The sequence below is a fragment of the Thermobia domestica genome, chromosome 3 (assembly GCF_964235325.1).
Source record: "Thermobia domestica chromosome 3, izTheDome1.hap1.1, whole genome shotgun sequence".
NCBI lineage: Eukaryota > Metazoa > Arthropoda > Insecta > Zygentoma > Lepismatidae > Thermobia > Thermobia domestica.
The window spans coordinates 216765053-216783050 of NC_137456.1; the positions used below are offsets into that span (position 1 = coordinate 216765053).

General features: G+C 38.0%; 1 protein-coding gene across 1 annotated transcript; it reads left to right on the forward strand.

Annotated features, from left to right (window-relative positions):
* Positions 1 to 14: 14 nt before the first annotated feature.
* LOC145680964 (uncharacterized) lies at positions 15 to 16628 on the forward strand. The gene is made up of 2 exons (XM_081752178.1): positions 15 to 2586; positions 12485 to 16628. Exons 1-2 carry the CDS (start codon positions 2341 to 2343, stop codon positions 13421 to 13423), a joined length of 1185 nt encoding a protein of 394 aa, XP_081608304.1. The 5' UTR covers positions 15 to 2340; the 3' UTR covers positions 13424 to 16628.
* Positions 16629 to 17998: the final 1370 nt, after the last annotated feature.

Below are 17998 nucleotides of genomic sequence, written 5' to 3' on the forward strand. Positions count from 1 at the left end.
TATCCATCTGCATGTACTTTCCAGGTGTTTTACATGTACATGGTAAGTACCTGGGCATACTGGTGAAATAATGCATTTCCCATGCATGTGGCATGTAGTTTCCGATACATAGTGATTTACCTGTCTTATATTCCCTGTACATGTACGCTTTATCTACGTCTGCCAGGTACAATACATGCACCTGTGACATTCATTTTCCGTGGATGCATGTTCCTTACCTGTTTTCATTTATATGTACAGGAATTGTACATTCCATGTTTTTCACTCCTAACTTACGCATGTAAACATGTAATTTACATTGCATTTTTTCTATCGTTCTGCAGGTACTTTGCATGTGTTTTACATGTACATGGTAAGTACCTGGGCATACTGGTGAAATAATGCATTTCCCATGCATGTGGCATGTAGTTTCCGATACATAGTGATTTACCTGTCTTATATTCCCTGTACATGTACGCTTTATCTACGTCTGCCAGGTACAATACATGCACCTGTGACATTCATTTTCCGTGGATGCATGTTCCTTACCTGTTTTCATTTATATGTACAGGAATTGTACATTCCATGTTTTTCACTCCTAACTTACGCATGTAAACATGTAATTTACATTGCATTTTTTCTATCGTTCTGCAGGTATTTTGCATGTGTTTTACATGTACATGGTAAGTACCTGGGCATACTGGTGAAATAATGCATTTCCCATGCATGTGGCATGTAGTTTCCGATACATAGTGATTTACCTGTCTTATATTCCCTGTACATGTACGCTTTATCTACGTCTGCCAGGTACAATACATGCACCTGTGACATTCATTTTCCGTGGATGCATGTCCCTTACCTGTTTTCATTTATATGTACACGTATTGTACATTCCATGTTTTTCACTCCTAACTTACGCATGTAAACATGTAATTTACATTGCATTTTTTCTATCGTTCTGCAGGTACTTTGCATGTGTTTTACATGTACATGTTAAGTACATGGGCTTAAGAGGAAAAACTAGCATTTCCCATGCATGTGACTGATAGATTACAGGCACATGCCATCAATTTGAATCATGTTTTTTGAACATACCTATTGCTCTTGTATGTCCCAGGTATATTACATGGACCTGTACTATGCATGTACCTTGGTGTATGTACATTACATGTCTCCTTTATATGTACAGATACTTTTCATTGCATGTTTGAGAACTTCTAACATTGAACACCATCTACACATGTATCACATGTTTATAGCCACAGGTAGATTCACCTGTCAGTGGGAAACTAACATGCTTTTTACAGCTACAGGCGCCTGTATAGTACCTGTTAAAGTCACATGTACCTGTACATGCACAGAACATTGCCTGGAATTTGTCACATTTTCATATGGGTACGCGTAGGTAGTGTACGAAAGCACCGTCGAAAACCTGGATTTTGTTTCGCTTATTAAAATTGTCTCGTGAAACCATTAAGGTTGGCTATATATATATAAATATACAAAAGCAATCATTCGTATTGTTTTATTGCTCGTAAGTCTTCAAAATCACTTTTTTTTTTTTTTTTTTTTTTTTTAATAGCTTTGGATGTTTCAAGGAACGAAAGTATATCACGATGATTTCTACATAGTTTGATTCGTACAAGACATGGTCGTAAAATTTATATCTATCTATCTTATATATATATATATATATATATATATATATATATATATATATATATATATATATACTGATATTGAAGTGTAAAAAAATACAATAACATCGCTGTGTTATTTAAATTATATACTTCGTCAGTGCCTTAACAGTATTATTTTACTATATTTTTATACGATTCAAAAAAATGTTCCCACAATTGTTTAAATTACATGAATGGTTTCATATTTCGAGATTATGAAGATTTAAGTTCAATCTGTTGTTCATGTATATAAAGGGAGCAATTTCATGACTTTTGTTCATGTTAAAAAGTTTTATGTTTACAGCAGTTATTGTTACTGTTCCTGTATGCTTTGTATTTGACTTTTTGGTTGCAAATGTGATGTGTAGTACATGCATACTATAGAGTTTTACTATATATGTATCGTTAACATTCAGCATCGTAATTAACGGATGTTGGAGGATATCCATGACAGATTTATATGTAGGTTTTATTGGGCTAATATAGAAGAATATATTTTTCTACTTTTTTATTGTTAGGCATTTAAAATGTACTTATATTTTATATTTGAGATCAATAAAAGATTACTTCGTAGAATTCTATTTTGTTTGTTTGTGTGTTGTGTCAAACAAGTGGAAATATCACGTCCACCGCCGTGGCAGGAACAATCTCAACGGGTGGTGGATATGCACAATTAGATGAAATGTTATCATCAATGAATATTCCATGTATGTCTCCAAATACATTTAAGAAATACCATGACACTGTTTGTGACTCGTGGGTAAATACATCCATAGAACAAATGAAACAGGCTGCAGACGAAGAAGCGAAGATAGCAAGAGAGAAAAACAACGTGGATACTGACGGAACACCGCTTGTAACTGTTGTTGCTGATGGAAGCTGGGAAAAGAGATCATACAGAACAAATTACAGCTCTCTATCTGGTGTGGTAAGTACTATGGATTATTCTCTTCTCCTGTAGTATTGTAGTCCTTACTTTCTCTCTCGCTTGCTCTCGAGAAAAAAAGAAGATAAAAATCCGCACAGATCGACACCTTTCGTTTTGGAATCCCTTCTATAAATTTTGGACGGTCTTTGTATTTGTGGGAGTAAGGAAATAAATACATTAAGTTATAGAAAAACAATGTCTGAAAATAAGCTTCGCACTTTGATTTGGTGCACGTGGTTCAGATGTTAAAATTTTATTATACCAATGATAGGTCATTAGAATAATTTTTATTCAAATATTATTATTATTATAGTGTCGTAAATTATCCATGTTTTATACTAATACTTTAATATCCACATACACATTTGGTTCAGGATACAGGAAATTATTATTATTTTGTTTGTAATCAATGGTCTGAAATCGCTAGTGCAAAGTCATATTACTAGGGTAAGTCAATAATTATCCTGAATTTTGCTTTAATTGTCTTTAGTTTGGCTCTACGGCTTTGTGAGCTCACCAGCCGGCACGTCGTACCGTTATCTTCGCATGTGGTAGGTTGCAGCGTTATCACATCCAGAGTTGGCGTGGGTCAATGAAAACTTGACCCACGACCCACTGACCCACCACCCACCGTGACCCACTGACCCACGACTCACCATGACCCACCACCCACCGTGACCCACTGTGACCCACCACCCACGGTGACCCACCGTGACCCACCACGAACCACTCTCATCCACTTTGACCTACTCTGACTCACCAAAATCCATCGTCATCAACTCTGAACCAGAGATGTTCACCCTCGCGAGGGTGGCCCTCTCGAGGGCATCCTCACCCTCAAGTTCCCTCGCCCACAGTGACGCGAGGGCGAGGACAAGCTTCGATGACGAGGGTGAGGGTGCGCGAGGGCGAGGACAAGTTTTGGCCGCGAGAGCGAGGGTGCGCGAGGGCGAGGACAAGCTTCGATGGCGAGGGTGAGGGTGCGCGAGGGCGAGGACAAGCTTTGATGGCGAGGGTGAGGGTGCGCGAGGGCGAGGAAAAGCTTCGACGAAGAGGGCGAGGGTGCGCGAGGGCGAGGACAAGGTTCGGCAGCGAGGGTGAGGATGCGCGAGGGCGAGGACAAGCTTCGACGAAGAGGGCAAGGGTGAACGAGGGTGAGGGCAAGTGTTACTGCGGGAGCGAGGGTGCACGATGGCTAGAGACAACTTCCTTCAGGAGAACGAGGGCACGCGAGGGAGGAGGACAAGCTTCCTTAAAAGCAACTGTTTTGGAGTTTGCTGTTTGACCTCTTTTGGAGAGAGGCAAAATTTAAAATATCATCTGCCATGTTCCCTAGATGAAAAGTTAGTGGCATAGCAAGGTTATACATTAATCGTATTTTTCCTTTCAATTAATTGCAATAGACAATTTCTCGTGTGTACGTACATAATTATTAAAAATGATAATGCAAATAAGAATAATATTTGATTTTTCCCATGAAAGTTTCCGGGTAGAAATAGCGCTACATTAAGAAGTAAGTGTGCCTCATTGTTGCCCTCCCTGTGCTGGAGAGTTTTAGATAAGAAGTGTCTACTACACTGTCATGTTTAAAGAGTGTTGGTAGACAGACAGACAGTCACTCACGTCATTCAGCAGTAAATGACAAGAGCGCTGATATCTGAACAAACACAATCAATGAGAGAACCATCAGAATGCAGTAGATCAGATGGAAAAAGACTTGATGGAATGACTTTGGTTCATAGATGGCCATTTTGCTCTGGACTCTCTCGGACTCGGGCTCATTTTTTTCAACTGGGCTCTCGCTCATTTATTCCTTTGGGAATCGTGCTCGGGCTCACTTCCCTCAGTTGGACTCGCGCTGACTTATTTCATTGGCGCTCGGGGTAGCGCTTAATTATTGAACCCAAGAACGGTTGAGCGTGAATGCCGAGCTAGCGAGCGTTGGGCTCGTGAGTTTGGATGCCCATGAAATGGGCTGATTAATAGCATACATCCTCCTCCAATGTCCACCACTGATAAAATTGTTACAATTAATCTGAATTTTTAACTTTTCATAGTTTTGTGACAGCCCAACCATATCGAGCCCTTGTAAGAAGAAATGAATATGAAAGTACACTCGGATAGGTTAATTTTTGAGCCATTTTCCGTGACAATTAAAACGCAACTCCTGTCGCTTTCTTAACCGCACGGGAAGACAACTAATACGTACTCACGGAACGGCAAATATTTTATGGCACCATTTTCATTCTATGAACCTTAATACATACAAAAACTTTATATTTCCAAATGAAACTATACAGCGACATTAATGGGTCATTTCAAAAGAGTGGGGGGGGGGGGTAACTGTCTCCCTTTGCCCCCATAATCGCCGCCCATGCTATGATGTGTGGCACATTTGTGCGAAATTAATAATAATATGATTAAACTGTTTACCCACAACAAAATCCTGCTCGTTTTGCTGAAGTGGCTTTTCCTAAGTTTTATATGTTTCATATATCCTACAGTTTTTTTCAGGCCTTTTTTTTAATTTGTCCAAATTTATATTTCTCCTTTTACCACACAATCGTTCAATACTTGCACTACAATATTTACAATCAGTATATCATCCTGTAACGTATTTTATTCCTAATAAAAATCATTGAACAACACAACATACAAACCCTATCTCACTGGCTTGCACGCGAACCTTTGGTGCATAGGGTCCTGGGGACAATTCCGAGTGGGAGAACATTGAACGACAGTGGATCGAATTCCGCGTTAAACCTATAGGTCCACTTCTCATATAGCCTCGCCGACGAAAGAGGACGCTAAACGGCAATCAGTCAACAGCTGCAAATTTCGGCTGCATAAACAACTTATGTCTTGTGGAACTTATTAAATTTATTTTGTTAAAGCAGCTCTTTTAACAAAATTTCAATATTAACGTGTCAGATATTTCTATTTAAGGACAAGAAAAAACATATTATTTATTTTGTAACTAAATGATAGCTCTACCCACGTAGATTATAAAAGCAGAAACAATGAAAATCGATACAATAGTGATTCATCACCGATACCGATGCTAAATAGTACGTGAATCTATAGTTTATGGTAGGATCCGAACCACCATAATGCGTTCAAACTTCACTCAAGGGAATCGAACCTGAGACTTGCTGCAAAGCAGACATGCTTGCTAGACACTATACTAACTTCCTTTGTATATTTCAATATCATTAACTTTCAGTAATCACCGGTAATCGACCTATAACCAGAGTCGAAATCTAAGAGGGAGTTATTGAAAATGTTTAATTATCCTAATTTTTATGTAAATATTTCACTTTAGAATATTAGCGTTTAAATACTCCTCTCCCCCATACAACCATTACACACGCTAATACTATGTAACAAGCAGTAACGACTACATATTATCAGGTGCAACATTTAATCAATCAACATATAACATATAAAGCTTAAAAAATTTTAATTAGTCAGCTGGATTACATCTTATGAAAAAAGTTGAATAATTTCCACCTTATATGTTAGTTGTTTGACGTAACGTAAGCATGAAGGTAAGCTTAGATCTTTGTTCGAAATTCACATTGAAATGATATTCGCAAAGAATCTTCAGTGGGCTGAATCTCTTTCGTTCCAGGTTGGCTACAAGACTGCGATAATCGTAGGACGTAAAAATGAAGATTTTATTCCCCAGTCAGAATTTTTAAACTATACTCTCTCTTCAAGTCAATAATTGTCTGTTTTGCATTATTACTTTTCAACCACAGAGCAAAATAATTCAGTCACTCTACTCCTGTTTTAATGATATATGGCAGCGTGTAACAAATTGTTGCGAGGTCCTGGGCAAGAAAAGTTTGTGGTCGCCCTTTCAGTTTTTAATTGCTAATTATAATAAAATTTCTGGAAATCAATTAATCTACACATTTAATTATTTGTGCTAAAGAAAATAAAGGTTTGTTCTCTTACTTTCCCGTTCCACCATTTCTTTCATCATCATTCACTTGCAATTTCATCCATCTCCTTTAGCAGTTACATAACTCTGGGGCGCTAAACTAAAGATTTCATCTTTTCTTTCATTACTACAATCTTAAAGTTTGCACGTATTAAAGTTTGCACGACATTATTAATTGTTGAATTGGTGGATTTATAAAAGTCAGTGCTAAATCATTTTAGGCTCGATAATCTTTCCAAGGCCCCTGGAGGCGCTAAGCTCTGAGCGTGCCATTTAGGGAGGAACGGTGGCTCAGCGATAGAGAAATTACCTTTGTTCGAAGGGTCGCATGTTCGATTCCCGTCCAAGTAAGTTCGTGGTGGAGGACATCGTGTTCGTGGGTTTTCTGGGGATTCTCCAGTTTCCTACCACATTCTCATTCAACTATTTCTTTCATCATTCACTTCTGTCTCCTTTAGCATTTAGCTTGCATAATCGTGGGATCTTAAACTAAAGATTTCATTTTTCATTTGCCTTTACGTATTTGTAGTGTAAGGAATCCTTGAGACAACGTTTGAAAGATATCATTTCATAATTGTGGGAATTACTGAAAATAAACTTTCCAACAATGATAGCTGCCAAAAATGAACCAAGACCAAAGTGATAAAGTGCACAAATTGTTTCTTAAGACAAAGTTTCATATTTATGGCAATTATTGAAAAAAAATTAAAAATTTTAACATTGTTAAGGTAGGACAAATGTATCTCTATTAGTGGTGAATATTAACAATATTTGAGAATCGAATTTAACCTTACAAGCACATTGACACATTTCAGTTTATATTTTAAAATACCAATTAACTTAGAATCACATTCAAATCAATGAAGTCATTCATGTTATAGGTTAGAGTGGGTATATATTTCCGAGTGATAATTCAACAATAGTGTTCTGAAGTATTTTATTTGTTTGCTGACGGAGTTTCAAAATTAAGCTCTTTAGATCTTTCTCTTTGAATTTGTTCAAATTCCTCAGTTACGCTACATACATCAGGGATGGCCAACGTGTTGACTGTCAAATTCTGACAGATAGTCCGCGGCAGTCACTCTACCGCCACTCATCAAACCTTGAGTTCACCCTCACCCTCATGAGAGCCGCCCTTGTGTGACTGAATACTTATGCTTGCATCGTAGTTCAAGCAACATTTTGAAGTAAAGTCATTGGATACTGTTGATAAATGATGTAAACGTCACTATCGACCGAGATCTCCATTGTAACAGTTGTTCCATTTTAGGTGTTCCACAGTAAGTTATACGATGATGTGTTTAGTTTCCTTTCTTTAGGACGTATGTTAAGCAAGGGCGGATCCAGGACGGACTTCTGGTGGGGGTGGTGGGTTGTAATATTGCTACTTAGAGCTACTTTTAAGAGCTCCAAACTCTGGGATGCGTTTTATTTGTATATATAAAATAAAGAAGTTTCCTCTTCTGGGGGGAAGCGATCGCCCCCCCTGGATCCGCCACTGACGATAAGGAAATAATTCAACAAATAGGTTGAATAATTGATGCTCTGATCCTCACGAAGGAGGCCCTCTCGAGGCCTCCTCACCCTCAATTACCCTCGCCCTCATATCATTGAGGGCAAGGGTGCGCGAGGGCGAGGAAAAGTTTTGAGCACGAAGGCGAGGGCGAGCGAGGATAATGGACAACTCCTATCGCGAGGGCGAAGACAAGGTTCGATGGCGAGGGTGAGGGTGTCCGAGGGCGAGAAAAAGCTTCGACAAAAAGGGCGAGGGTGTGCGAGGGCGAGGAGAAGCTTCGACAGCGAGGGTGAGGGTGCGCGAGTGCGAGGACAAGCTTCGATGGCGAGGGCGAGGGTGCGCGAGGGCGAGGACAAGTTTCGGCGGCGAGGGTGCGCGAGGACGAGGACAAGCTTCGATGGCGAGGGTGAGGATGCGCGAGGGCGAGGACAAAATTTGGCCGCGAGGGCGAGGACAAGCTTCGACGGCGAGGGCGAGGACAAGTTTCGACAGCGAGGGTGAGGGCGCGCGAGGGCGATGGACAATTCCATTCGCGAGGGCGAGGGCCAACTGCTACTGCGAGGGCGAGGGTGAGTGAGGTCGAAGTAAAATGAACATTATGCTCTGAACACGATCCACGGCCTCTTCTGTACTGACTAAAGAGTTTGCACTTGTAATAAAACAAGACTGTGAAATTGTCACTAATCGGAGTTTGAATTTCTAGTCAATCGCTCAAGCACCACTCTGTTAGAATAACGGTGGATCTGACCTTTACGATATAAAATGGTAAAGTGTTTGTCAGTGATTAAATTGAAACAGTTCGAAGTGGGGAGAAATTAGTGTGTGCCTAAAATATACTTGTACTAAGAGAGTATTCTTGCAAGTGTTAATTTCTGAACGCATTCCACAAGAAACTTCTATTCGCAGGAAAATACCCCTGTACAATATGGAAGAGGTTATGGTTTCTCAGTTCACAGTATTTTTCTCACAAAAGACTTGAAAAATCAGTTTTTCATAGCGTATAAAGGTGCTCGGGTACCCTGTGTGAGAGCATTTCCATAAAGTATGCTCATAATTGTAATTTGTGTAATCACTAAAACACCACGTTAAATTTAAGTTACAAATATGCATAATTGCAATTATTATGAATATTTATTCAAAGTAGTTTACCTAAAGCAAAGAAGAGGCTTACTAAAAATTAGGTACAAAGTTGAATAACACAAATAAGCCACTAGTAATACAAGTATACATTTTCCGTAACTCGTAATTTTCCACCTTAAAACAAATCTGAAATCGGATTTATTTCCTGTTGGTGACTTTTTGGCGGTAAATCATCCGCAGCGGAATGATGTCCATCCTTCAGACAAGAAATAACTAGCTCGCCTACTTTGAGCTTGTCTAGCGGTGGGCCATTAACATTGATTAGCAACAAGTTAGACAATGAGCACTTAGTCTATTTCTAATATCAGTCATCTGTAAATTCATAACGGGAAATCCCCGTTTGCACTGTGTCGTGGAAGTTGATAATACTTCTACCCGATTTCTGCAACTTCTTATCGACAATCTACTTGTTAGACTTAAGTCTGATAATGATTTTTCTTGGTCAGGTTTGAAATACTCAGCAGGAAGTATCATCTCTCTATTACCATACATCTTTTCCATATCGACCATGTCATTTAGCAATGTCGACCCATGTAGAACAGAAGCTTCATCTACCACACCTTTGATAGGGAATCTTGTGAATAAATTATCAATTAAAGCCTGATAAACTGATGATTTCTTATTTGTTTATAAATTTAATTTTTGTAATTACACATGAAGGTTTGATACCATTAGCAAGTTCCCTCCCCCGTCTAGAAAGCGAAAGGGAACGAGGTTCCTGGAAAGTGTTCAGAGGTGAATGGGAATTTCGCTTCTTCTTCCCCTTCAATTACCACACTGCTGTTTGTTACGGGCCAAATTACGACGTATTTCAATTAAATTATCATAGTATAATTATTTCCTTGTTGAACTATCAATACTTTTCAGTGGAAAAAAGGATGAAATTTCAAAGTTCCAAATCAAAGTAAGTAGACCAACGCAAAGGGAAAAAAAGTAAAATTTTCCATACAATTATGCGTACAATCCAAACTTCAAATTTCCGTGTAATTAAGCTTACAGTACAAATTTTATGTGTATTTTTCTCACAACTTTATGGGTTGATTGCCCTGTGCTGTAAGCGCTCCATATAATAAACATAAGCTTCAGAAATTATTATAGCAGAAAGCAATGGATATATGAAGCCAAGCACTGTTTTTTTTTTCTGATTTTTTCCTCTTAAATAACATCGATCGTTTTCGATCATTTTTAGAAACCAACTCACTACCAATTTTCCATATATAGAAAGTGCACTCCCCACACACACTTAAAAAATGCTAGGACACATTCTGTTTATTTTCAATAAAGAGTTAATACACTGAATTTCAGCTCCATAAGTTTAACGGCTTACGAGATATTCATTTTTTCCCCGCAAAAATTCGGATCCTCACTATCTCCTTAGGATATTATGCATTATAATAAAAGCAATATAACTTCCCAGCTTGGATTAAGACCTAACTATATACCAAAAGTAATTTCATTTGACTTTGCAATTTGACCGTGAAGATCAGGCACACATAGTTACATTCAATTGTTTATATAATAATTAATATATTACAGTGATTCAAAAATGTATTTTTCCCAGTAGTTAGCTCTAAAAACTCTCAGGTCTCGAAAGCCAAGTTGTAGTGTAAGTCCTATTGCTATTATTACTATTAAAAATATCAATATCCAAAAGTGCCTGAAGTTCTTTTTTCACTTGGTTAGATATACTCACCTCAAGTAAATAGACAGAAACAAGTGGAAAAGAAAGGGAAATGAAGGTCTTGAAAGTAAAACGGAGACAAATTTACCAGTCTTCAGAAGATACTGTCTACAATGCAGTGAGCAGAGAGGGTCGGTAGATCATACTGAGTCGGTGGGTCGCAGTGGGTCACGGTGGGTGGTGGGTCACAGTGGGTCACGGTGGGTGGTGGGTCACAGTGGGTCACATGCTGTTGACCCACCGACCCACTCCATCTCTGATCACATCAGTCCACTTTGCGCTATTACAACGTAAATATGGCCGCGTCACTATCTGTTTGCATCACAAAAGAACAGCGTTCCGTAGGCCGTTTTTTGTGGTCTGAAGGTATACCAGAAGTGGAAATTCATAAAACACTTTCAGCACAATACGGGGATAATTTTTTGCCATAGCGAAGTGTTCACCAGTGAATTGAACAGTTCAAAAGTGGTCAAACGACCGCATTCAATATTGACCTCAGTTGTGGCTGTTCGCCCCGCGCTCTTTCCTCATCCTTCACGCTCGTTTGACCACTGGTAAACACCTCGCTGTGGCAAAACATTATCCTCGTGTATTGCGCTGAAATCTTCTTGTGTATTGTGCGGATAATTATTGACTTTCCCTTATATTATGTAAAAGTTTAGTAAGAACTAAACTTGAATATGCAGCTGCCATATGGCATGCGGGTATAAAACATCCGCAGAAAAAAAATAAAGGCAGTTAAAAATGCTTTATTGGAATCTTATGTTATGAATTCTAATTACCATACACACAATATAATTACGAATTTTGGTGTTTTAATATTGAACCCTTATATACAAGAAAGAAAATTGTAGACAGCAAATTTATTGAAGGTATACTAAAATATAGAATTCTAAGTAAGTATCTATTAGAAATAGGGTGTCAAAAAATTCTACCGATAAATTTCGGGAGGTGATTCCTTACATCAAAATAAGAAAATAGTATATATCAACCCGTAGTCAAAAGTCCATAGTTTTGGAGCTATAGACTGCCGAAAACGTGAGAAAATGAACTTTATGGGCCCATAGCTCAATTACTATGCAATTGATCGTAGTCGGGTCAAGACATCACGCTGGAACTAGTAGGCGCCGTATCCAAATATCCATGTTTCAGAATCCTGCTGTACTTGCGCAACGAATTGTATAAAAGAAATTGGAGTACGAGGAGGCACTTTTAAGTACTAATTAAGCATAAATGACAATATTCATGTGAACGATATTTTGAAATCATTTCATTTTTCTATTCGTAACCGAAAATCACTAACTTAATTTTTCCCTTTCGTGTAACAACCAATATTAATTTCAGAAGTTATGCAAGCACACACATATTCTAACTTCAAAGAGACGTTTTGAAGTATCTCAACTTCCTCTATGCAATTTGTTGCGCCTTTACCGCATGGATATTCAGATAGGGTTCATACTAGTTCCTAAGTGGTCTTGAGCTGACGACTACTATTGGTCTTGTCTTATTTTAATGTGAGGAATTACCTCCCGAAGTTTGTCAGTTGATTTTATTGACACCCTCTAACATATGATAAAACTGACGAAACAATCATATTTACTTATTTCCATTTCAGGGTGCTATTGTTGGATTCGAAACTGGAAAGGTTCTATACATCCAAGTAAAAAACAAATATTGCTACACATGCACTCGAGCTTCTAGTCAAGGCTGTGATCCAAAGGACCATATGTGCTTCAAGAATTGGAGTTCGGACCATAGCTCCAGTGGGATGGAAGCTGCAGCAATAGTGGAGGGCTTTAGCAAAAGTGAGGAAATGTACGGCATCCGATACAATAAGCTTATCGCGGATGGGGATAGTAGCGTATACAAAAAAATATTAGATGCGCGACCTTACCAGAATATCACAGTTGAAAAAATTGAGTGTCGTAACCATTTGCTACGCAACTTCTGCAATAAATTAAGGGACATTGCCAGAAACAGTGATAGAAAGAACAGAAACATCACAATGAGGAAAAAGGTAGGAGATAACATACTGCGGTTTCGAACTGCAGTAGTAAAGGCAGTTCAATATCACAAGAAGACAAACCTGTCATTATATGACAAAATAGAAAATTTACGGAAAGACATTATAAATGCCACAGACCACATTTTTGGTAGTCATCTCAATTGTGCCACTTACTTTTGTAAATACAAAGACGGAACACCGGATGTAAATATTGTACGTGAAATGGAGCTTTCTGGTCTATTGGACAAAGTGAGAGAGGCAGTGAGGCTATTGAGTTTAAACAGTAGAAGTTTGCTTCATGACGTGGACAGCAACAGGGTGGAACATTATAACGCTGCGGTGGCTAAATTTATTGGGGGCAAACGAATAAATTTTGCTGGCGGTCGCTCTTACGCCGGAAGATGTGCTGGCGCTGTTGTTCGGCACAACACAGGTATGGCATTCTACAATTTACATAAAAATATGTATGAATCCAGTCCAGGAGACATTGCAAAAGCAAGTGAGCTGGAGGAAGAGAAAAATAGATGCGCAACGAGAACAGGGTTCTAAGAAAAAATGTAGGAAGTCTCTTTTTCCGGGTTCATGTAGCAAGAAAGATAAAGATTACGGCCCAAAGGCCAGATTTATCTCCCCATCGTTTGGAAGTTGAGAAGGAAGTGTTTCTTCAGACTCTTTCCAGATCTGAAGAAGAAAGAGCACTATTTGAAAGACTAACCATAGGTCAGCGCACCAGTGGTGAATGGATGGAGCACAGAAGAAAGTTACTTACAGCATCGAATTTCGGTCGCGTGTGTAAAGTGCTACCTACAACAAGCTGCCAATCTATCGTCAGAACTCTTCTATACTCCACATTTGATTGCGAGGCCATGGCGTATGGGCGAGTCAATGAAGCAACAGCTCAAAAGGCAATTGAAGAAGAATGCAACGTCACCATAGAAAAGTGTGGGCTTTTTATCGATTCAGAGATTCCATACCTTGGAGCGTCTCCTGATGGGCTCATTGGGAGTAATGGAATTGTTGAAATTAAATGTCTTCGTCTGCTGTTTCAATGACACCCAATGAGGCTATAATTCAACGAAAGGTCACAATGTGGAACGTTAAAGTAGGGAAAATAGTGGGTATTAACAGAAATCACAATCACTTTTATCAAATTCAAGGCCAGCTGCATATTACTAAACGTGATTTTTGCCTATATGCAGTTTGGACTCCAATGGGTCTCAAAATTGAAAGAATTTCACGGGACGATAAATTTTGGGAAGAGCACATGCTTCCACATCTAGAGAAATTCTATATGAATTGTCTTCTCCCAGAATTAGTAGACCCACGTCACAGACGATCTCTGCCCATCCGTGATCCCCCATATATTTTGGAAGCACAACGCAATAAGGCACAGGAAAAGAAAAATGGGATAAAGAGTGATAATTGTAGCGAGTCTAGCCAAACATTGTATAATTGAATAATTTACATCTTTGTGTTATATTTATTAGGGTATATGTATACAATAATTGTTTATATTGTAATTCCAGTAATGATTGGTTATCGTTTAGCGTCCCTTTTCAGCAGTGAAGCTATATGAGACATCGGCCTACATTTCAAAGTGGAATCCGAACCACTCTTTCAATATGTTTTCCCATCAGGAATCGAACCCGAGACGCTTTACACAAAAGGTGCGCGTGCTAGCCACTAGACTAGTGGGGTTGGTAATTACAATATTGAAAATCATTTTATATTTATCATTTGTACTTTATCATATATAGTGTTAGGTTATATGCTATTTCTCATGTTTTTACTCTGAGCATGACGCACTCTTTCTTATAAACTAATTCATAACAGCGTAGATATTATAGACTTACTCCCTGAAATCCAATTTCGGATACCAGGTACTAGAATTCGTATGAATAGCCAAGACCTTTTCTACCGTATGAAAGCCCGAACAGAGATTTTAAAAAAGTTACCCATTTGGAAAATGTACTTTTCCTACAATAGATTATGTGGAATGAAAAACGAGATAAACACATTTAATCAAAGCCAAAGAAGTTCTCAGAGTAATCTAATACATTATTTTAAAGCAAGCAAAATTCCTATATAGCAAGTTCTAGTTTATAAACATAGGATGGGGAAAAAAACAGGCTTACGCAGGGCACAAAAAAAACATTATAAATAATTTTATTGTATTTGTAATATCACTCTTGTATCTATATTTGTATATTTATTTTGTGTTTCTACATTGTATAATATTAACAATTGGATTGGCTGTGTTAATTTTAAATTTGGCTTTATATTGTGAAAAATGAAATGAAATTTTTTAGTTTTACGTCCCACGGTTATGCCGGCTAGGCTAAAGGAGACGGTGATGATGAGAAATAAATGAAATGGTGGAATGAAGAAAGTAGGAGGAAACGGGAGAACCCCGAGGTAACCCACGCACACGGTCTACCACTGAGCCACCGCGGCCCCTGCTTTATATTGTGATACATTTCTTTTGTGTTTAGTATATTATATTACGTTTAGTATATTATGTGTATTATATTGTGTTTAAATTTTGTTGGTGCTACTGACAATATGGATTGATTATATTTTCCTAAGGATTTCTAGTGATACAAAAACTAAAATGTAATTTACCTTATATAGAATACTATAACTGGGTATACGCCCGTTGTATTCTTCCTCAACAAACAAACAAGTTTATTTTTACAGTAATGAAAAACTGAAAATTGTTCTATTATTTGCACCTTATTAAATTCAGTAATAGGTTGTGTGCTATTTCTCATGTTTGAAATATGCCCTCAAGAAGGACGACTTTGTCAGTGGCTGTTCTACAGCAGGGCGAGAAAGGACGACCACCACTCTAATATTTTTCTCGCTCCCCTCTCATTTTTTCTATGCATAACCACTGCACTCATGGTCACGAACTGCTGCTGTAGAATTTGTCACTGAAATCTATATGACATTGAAATCTTTGTTGTTCATTAACATGTTTATAGATATAGAAGCTACCTTTGTTCATTAACGCATTCTTTAATGCAGGTTTGATCCAAGGGCGCTGATCCTGGGGGGGGGCAAAGCTCATATGGGCCCCCCTATTGTATTTATGAATATACAATATTTGGCATAATTTGAATGCAATTTGTCTTAAAATCCTTACATATATACCTTCTGCATCTGAATGGGCCCCCCAAAATTTACAGAGAAATCAGCACCCTTGGTTTGATCCATAATTAACTAAGCTCTCCTGAGTATGGTTAACCATTGAGTATTTCCATGTTTCCTTGCTCTCTTGTCTAAGAATCCTGAAGTCATATTTGAGAAACACGATTGATGATATTCAGCTAAATTTACTTGCTTTTCTTTCAATTGAAGACGAATTTTTAAAGTTCTGACTTTGCAAAAACTTGTAAAAGAATTCGCTGTTGTACAGCTGAAGAATTTTGTTGCCCTAAGATCCATTCGACTTTTGTTTAGATATGTTGTGAGCTTTAACTTTTTATATTTGCCATTACAGTGAACAGAACCTTATATAAAAACTGAAAAACTCTCACAGTAGTGGACATTAATGTTTCTTTACATGTAATTGCTTTCATTATACTGTTACATGGCTTTATAAAATTGTTTCAAGTACTGTGCATTTTTACAGCATGTAGGCTGTAGACATACGTGCTTCTAACATTTACAATCCACTTTACTGTATTTGTCTGATATGATTATTTCAATATTTGCTGTAAGTTTATGTTCCTGTCTTGTGCTTACATTAAAGTGTATCGAGAAACTTACCGATGTTCATTTGCTACCCACAAGCATAAAGCTGTGCAGTCACAAATAAATTGGATTCGTAGAAGCTCAGAATTAAATAATAATAATAATAGCAAAAGAAGTGTGATTGCCTCGCCTCTCCAAAATTTTTCTTACCATCCCTCTTGGCCCAACTATTGCGACCTAGCGCCAACACTGAACTTTATTATTATTATTATTATTATTATTATTATTATTATTATTAGGCATATTGTATTCCTACCAGAAATTGTGGAATAAGTAAATAAATAAAAAACTATAAGTAAATATATAAGTAGTAATCAGTGGCGTATTTAGGGGGGTGGCTAACGGGCTTAATCCCCCCCGAAATCTTACTTAGTATAGTAAAGTAAATGAAATATCTTGCAGAATTTTCACATTTCCAGGCAAAGGCCCCCCCGAAAGTTAGCAAAGCCCCTCCCGAAACAAAATCGTAAATACGCCACTGGTAGTAATATTTTGTTCCAACACCACAAATGCAAAAGCAGTCCCATTGAACAATGCAAAGCAATCAGAGAAAAACACACAAGAGCAAGCACAGAAAGCCAGGAAAGGGAAGAAAAGACGTGGAAAAGTTGCGCTAACAAAAAGAGCAGGTAGCAAACAACCTTCTGCCTTTCTCCGCCCACAAGCGTTTTAGCAACCATCTGAATGAAGTAGGGTGAGAGGGGTGGGGGGTGACTGACTAGCAGTGGGTGTCCGAATGAGATGCCATCTGTTAGGGAAACGGAAAATCATTTCCAATGTTTATAAAACCAATTGCCAAACCTTGCCTTGAATGCTGAAAAAAATTTAACTGAGGCAGGCTCTTAAGGCTCTCAGATATTACAAGCATTCTAAGAAGTGTTGATTTATCCAACATCCTCGTAAAACAATATCAAGAAAGTGGCGTCTGCGTAGTATCGAAGCTGGTGACATCGCTGACGAATCTTCGCAAGGAAGATTTATTTTTAAGATTTACTTTTCAAGGTTTTTAATGTGCGTCAGATAGCGTCGTGCCTTAACGATGCATTAACAGCCATTCTCTATCCAACACTAAAGGAAGTTTCAATTATTATTTTTTTTTTTTTTTTTTTTTTTTTTTTTTTTTTTTTTTTTTTTTACCATCCCGTGAACTACGAGTACCGAAAGAACATCTTCCAACCTTTCCCTTGTAAAGACAAAAATCGGAGCACGATATCAGAGTACTGTTTGAAGGCCCTTCTGATAATGTTTATAGAGAGAAACCGATGCAAGAATGTACCAATAGAAACTCGTATAGAATATTTAAAAGCTACGGACCTCGAAGACTAATATTTAGAATTTTTAGTGTTCAATTTTTGTAAAAACTTCAAT

Excerpts from the sequence above, each read along its gene's own strand:
- LOC145680964 (XM_081752178.1), top strand. The coding sequence starts at position 2,341 with ATGTTATCATCAATGAATATTCCATGTATGTCTCCAAATACATTTAAG. Across the intron at positions 2,587-12,484 it reads ACAGCTCTCTATCTGGTGTG|GGTGCTATTGTTGGATTCGA; the intron begins GTAAGTACTATG and ends TTTCCATTTCAG.